We start from the raw sequence: 6,000 nt of genomic DNA, 5'->3' as shown, positions 1-6,000 counted from the left end.
CAGCTTTTTTCCCCCGCCTCTACGGCTCTTTGCCCCCGCGTCCCCGGCTTTTTGCACCCCGCCGCCGCCCCTTTTTGCCCCCGCCGCCGCCCCTTTTCGTGGCTTTTTGCTGCCCCTCGCCGCGGATTTTTGCTCCCCGCCGCCGCCGCTTTTCCCGGCTTTTGCCCCCAGCCGCCGCGGCCTTTCCTGGCTTTTTGCCCCCCGCCGCGGCGGTTTTTTGTCCCGGCCCCCGCCGCTTTTCGCGCCTTTTTGCCCCCTGCCCCCGCGGCCGCCGCTTTTCCCGGCTTTTTGCCCCCCGCCGCCGCGGCTTTTTGTCCCCCACCGCCGCTGCTTTTTGTCCCCCGCCGCCGCCGCTTTTCCCGGCTTTTTGCCCCCCGCCGCCGCGGCTCTGAGGGCGGGAGCGGCAGACTCCGCTGCCAACTCTGCCGGCGTCCTGGCTCGGGCAGCGCCGAGGGGCGCTCCTGCTCCAGCTCTCCCGGCTCCCCCGTTCCTCCCCTAGGCGCCCGCGCCCCGGGCTCCCTGCCTCCGCCACTGCTGCCTGCGTAGAGCGGCGCTGCGCGCCACGGCGATGGGAGAGAAGGAGGGCGGTGGCGGCGGTGATGCCGCATCCGCGGAGGGAGGCGCAGGGGCCCTGGCCAGCCGGGCGCTGCAGTACTGCGGGCAGCTCCAGAAGCTCGTCGGCATCTCCATGGGCACCCTGCTCGAGCTGCGCACCAAGTGCGCTGTGTCCAACAACCTCAGCCAGCAGGAGATACAGACCATGGAGGTAAGGGGGTCGGGGACCCGGGCTGGGTTCCACGAGCGGCCAGGACACCTCCCTCCTGGCCCCAGTTCACTCCTGGCCCAGTTGCATCCTTGAGCCCGCGTCGCCCCCTTGGAGGCTTCCCCCACCTCCTGCACTCGCTGATGAGGCAGCTGGAGGACCCGGGACCAGCCCTCACCTTGGGCATGATTTGTGGGGCAGGTGCGTGGTAGGAACTTGGATGGAGGCTCCAGGGGCCCTTGGGCGGGGTGGGTTGCGCGCCATCATCCCCTTACCCCCCGAATTTCCATCTGGTCCAGCCCTCTCATCTTGTAGGTGAGGAAACGGAAGGCCTGAGAGAGAACTGACTTGCCAGGAACCCCTGTTAAGGAGAATTAACAAAGAGTGGTTATTAAAGGAGCACTGAGGTGGGATTCATACCTGGAGGCCCACACCCTTGGTTAAGACATTGTACCACCTTGAATGTGGCCTGTTGACTGAGGGTGAGCCACTGCATCCTCATCTGATTGTGGGGTCTTGACCTCAAGGGGTTTCCTGCAGGAAGAAGCAAATGGGTTTGCTCTCCTAGCTTTGTCCAGTACCTTAGGGACCCTGAGGACTGGAGAGATTCTTGGAGAGCCATCTGGTGTATGTCACGGGTGGGCCTTTCTTGAAGGTCAGTCTGCCCAGTGGGCTGGCCCAGCCCGAATGAACTGTCTTGAATCTTTGGAGTTGTCTGTGTACTTTTAAGGGTTTCTCATCCCTGCACCAAAAGATCCCCTGGAAATTAGGTGGGAAAACCTTAACTTTTGTGGGGCCTTGTGTTTGTCTTAAAAGTTCATGCACATGGCCAGGTGTGGTGGCTCACACCTGTTATCCTGTCCTGGATCCCTTGAGTCAAGGAGTTTGAGACCAACCTGGACAATATAGTGAGACCCCATCTCTACAAAAAATAAAATATTAGCCAGGGGTGGTTGTGCGCATCTGTAGTCCCAGCTGCTACTGTGGCTGAGGCGGGAGGAGCACTTGAGCCTGCACTGAGCTGTGATCTCACCAATGTACTCCAGCCTGGGCCACAGAGCAAGACCTTGACTCAAAAAAAAAAAAAAACCAACAAGAAAAATTCTTGAAGATTTTGCATTCTGTCCCACTATCCATTGGTTTTCATGTCAAGACAATGTCAGAAATTCTTTACAATTGCTTCCAGAAGGAGTAGTCTTTTGACCTAGTACACAGCTGTCCAGTCTTTTGGCTTCTCAGGGCCACATTGGAAGAAGAATGCTCCTGGGCCACACATAAAATACACTAATGCTAACGATAGCTGATGAGCTTAAAAAAAAAAAAAAGGTTTCTGCATAATTTTCATGATACTCACCACCACAGATAGGCGGAAAAGTCCTTGTAGTCAAAGGGTTGGACACGGCTGGTCTAGTGTCTTGTCGTCCGTTTTGGCTTTCTCCCTGATTCCAGAATGCAGTTAGAGATGTAGAGACGTACTCTCAGGGCAGTTGTTGAGATAAAAAAATTCATTGTCATTTATTCTCAACAACGCTGTTTGTCATTTGCATTGAAAAAGTCTCCATTCAAACTGCTGTCACATATAAAATCTATTTATATAAGTCTGAATTTTTCTGTTGTCTTGGCCTTTGTGGGCAGTAGTGTGTTTCAACCAAGCAAACTGTCCTTCCAAATAATGAAGCTGAAGTCAGCCTACCTGCTTGCCATTTTTCTTCCCCTTCCATTTTTCTAACCTCAGGATAATTGTAAGAATGAATTAAGATTTGTGTTTAAGGCCGGGCACAGTGTCTCAGGCCTGTAATCCCAGCACTTTGGGAGGCGGAAACGGATGTGTCGCTTGAGCTCAGGAGTTCAAGACCAGGCTGGGCAACGTACTGAGAATCCCTCTTGTATACTTAAATTAAAATTTAAACAAAGAAGAGAGAAAGACCTGTGTTTAAAATTTAAAAAGGGGGGGAAGTGTAATGCAAAAATGTGGACTGTGCCAGCTATGATTGGGAAAAATAATTTTTCATACAGCCTTATCTGTAGACTTGTATTAGCAGCATACTGGTCATAAGCGTTTTGCTTTCCGCAAATATGATGAAGTAAGCTACTTTAAAGTGTGGTGGGGCTTTCTTCAACGTGGCTCCTGGAGGTGTTGAGTCCCAATTTAGCCAATTAATTTGGATTTAGTTTTGATATGGATAAGGGAGACCAGCTTCATTCATGGTGCACGCACAGTTTTGCCAATAAGGAAAATAAAAAGCAACCCGCATGTTCCTACTCATTAGATGCTATCTGGAGAGCTCCTACCCTACCCCCACCAAGGCCCGGGCCCTTAAAAAGACTCAGTGCAGCCTTTCTGTATCTCATACTGTATTCTGCGAGATGCTCCTGTGAAAGAAAGTTGTGCTGCATCAGCCATCTCCCTCCTGAAGATCCCTGCGGATGAGGATTTGTGTTTTAAGGTTCTGAAAAGTCCTGCAACAACAGTTCTCAAACTTTTTTGTCCAGGGAATCTTTTCTTCCACTGAACGTAGTTGGGGAGACACAGCCTTAAGCCTTGATTAGAGAAAGAGACAAGAAACTGTTGGCTCAATTACAACCAAGTGTTGTGTTTATGTTTTAGGTTTTTATGAAACTGAGGTGCTGTTTGAGGTTCCAAATAAAATTGGGTGGTTGAAGAGAGGCTGGTATCCCTGTAGACTTAGCCAGCCATGAGAGGTTGCCTTTTGTTGAAGGAGGTGTTTTACAAAGGGAAATAGGGTGTCTCCAGGGCATCACATTAGCGCTTAAATACATGTGTCACTGAAATGAAATTAAATGACGAAATTAAATGAAATGACGAAATGAAATTAAATGATGAAATGAATTGATGAAATGAAGAAATGAAGTGATGAAATGAAATGAAATGATGAAATGAAATGATGAGATGAAATGAAATGGTGAAATGAAATGAAATGATGAAATGAAATGGAATGATGAAATGAAATGATGAGATGAAATGAAATGATGAAATTAAATGATGAAATGATGAAATGGAATGATGAAATGAAATGATTAAATGAAATGATTAAATGAAATGAAATCATGAAATGAAATGACGAAGTGAAATGAGGAAATGAAATGAAATGATGAAATGAAATGAAAAGATGAAATGATGAAATGAAGAAATGATATGAAATGATGAAATGAAGAGATATTATGAAATAATGAAATGAAATGATGAAATGACGAATTGATGAAATGAATTGATGAAATGAAATGAACTGACTGGACGAAAAGATAAAATGAAATGATTAAATGAAATAACGAAATGAAAAGATGAAATGAAATCATGAGACGAAATGAAATGATGTGATGAAATGAAATCATGAGATGAAACGATGAAATGATGAGATGAAGTGAAATGATGAAATGAAATGATGAGATGAAATGATGAAATGAAATGATGAAATGGAATGATGAAATGGTGAAATGAAATGAATAATTGACGTGAAATGTTGGAATGAAATGATGAAGTGAAATGATGAAATAAATGGAATGAAATGTGAATTGATGAAATGAAATGATGAAATGAAATGAATGACAAGATGAAAAGATGAAATGAAATGAAAAAATGAAATGACGAGATGAAAAGATGAATTGATGACATGAAATGAAATAATGAGATGGAATGATGAGATGAAATGAAATCATGAGATGAAATGATGAAATGATGAGAAGTGAAATGATGAAAAGAAATGATGGATGAAATCATGAGATGAAATGATGAAATAATGAAATGAAAGCATGAAATGATGAGATTAAATGAAATGATGATGAAATGAAATGAAATGATGAAATGGAATGATGAAATGGAACGATGAAATGAAATGGTGAAATGAAATGAGGAAATGAAATGATGAAGTGAAATAATGAAATGAAATGAAATGATGAAATGAAGAAATGATATGAAATGATAAAATGAAATAAAATGAAATGAATTGAAAAAATGAAATGATGAAATGAAGAAATGATATGAAATGATGAAATGAAATGAAATGAAGTCAAATGATGAAATGATGGAATAATGAAATGAAATGACAAAATGATGAATTGATTAAATGAAAAGATGAAAAGAAATGGCGAGATGAAAAGATGAAATGATGAAATGAAATGACGAGATGAAAAGATGAAATGAAATGATGAGATGAAATGAAATGATGAGATGAAATTATGAGATGAAATGACAAAATGATGAGATGAAGTGAAATGATGAAATGAAATGAAATGATGAAATGAAATTATGAGATGAAATAATGAAATGAAAGGATGAAATGAGATGAAATGATGAAAGGATGAAATGAAATGATGAAGTGAAATGATGAAATGAAATGATGAAATGAAAAGATGAAATGATATGAAATGATGAAATGAAAAGATGAAATGATATGAAATGATGAAATGAAATGGTGAAATGAAGAGAAATGATGAAATAAATTAAATGAAATGATGAATTGATTAAGTGAAATGATGAAATGAGATGAAAAGATGAAATGAAATGAAATAACGAAATGAAAAGATGAAATGACATGAAATGAAATGATGAGATGAAATGAAATCATGAGAGAAAATGATGCAATTACGAGTTGAAGTGAAATGATGAAATGAAATGAAATGTTGAGATGAAATGATGAAATGAAATGATGAAATAATGAAATGAAATGATGAAATGCAATGATGAGATGAAATGATGAAATGAAATGATGAAATGAAGAATTGAAATGATGAAATGAAATGATGAAATGAAATGAAATGATGAGATGAAAAGATGAAATGAAATGATGAAATGAAGAGATGAAATGTAATGATGAGATGAAATGAAATCATGAGATGAAATGATGAAATGAAATAATGAGATAAAAGGATTAAATGATGAGATGAAATGGTAAATGATGAAAGGTTGAAAGGAAATGAAATGTTGAAATGAGGAAATAAAATGAAATGAGGAAATGATGAAATTAAATGATGAAATGATATGAAATGATGAAACGAAATGATGAAGTGAATGATGAAATGATGAAAGGAAATGATGAAATGAAATGATAAAATGATGAAGTAAATGAAATGAAATGATGAATTGATGAAATGATGAAATGAAATCAGATGAAAAGATGAAATGATGAAATGAAGTGACGAGATGAAAAGATGAAATGAAATGATGAGATGAAAAGAAATCATGAGACGAAATGATGAAATGATGAGATGAAGTGAAA

At 41.3% G+C, this 6,000-nt stretch overlaps 1 protein-coding gene across 1 annotated transcript in view; it reads left to right on the top strand.

Annotated features, from left to right (window-relative positions):
• Window positions 1-383: 383 nt before the first annotated feature.
• Window positions 384-6,000, top strand: part of LOC134735317 (kinase suppressor of Ras 1-like) — a 56,748-nt gene continuing 51,131 nt past the window's right edge. Inside the window, exon 1 of the mRNA XM_063629785.1 lies at window positions 384-766. Within this exon, the coding sequence (XP_063485855.1) occupies window positions 569-766 (198 nt within the window). The 5' untranslated portion in view covers window positions 384-568. The remainder of the gene's footprint in view (window positions 767-6,000) is intronic.

This window comes from Symphalangus syndactylus, chromosome 20, assembly GCF_028878055.3.
Source record: "Symphalangus syndactylus isolate Jambi chromosome 20, NHGRI_mSymSyn1-v2.1_pri, whole genome shotgun sequence".
Classification (NCBI taxonomy): Eukaryota; Metazoa; Chordata; class Mammalia; order Primates; family Hylobatidae; genus Symphalangus; species Symphalangus syndactylus.
Note: the sequence above shows the minus strand (reverse complement) of the source record. Positions and strands in the feature narration are given on the sequence as shown.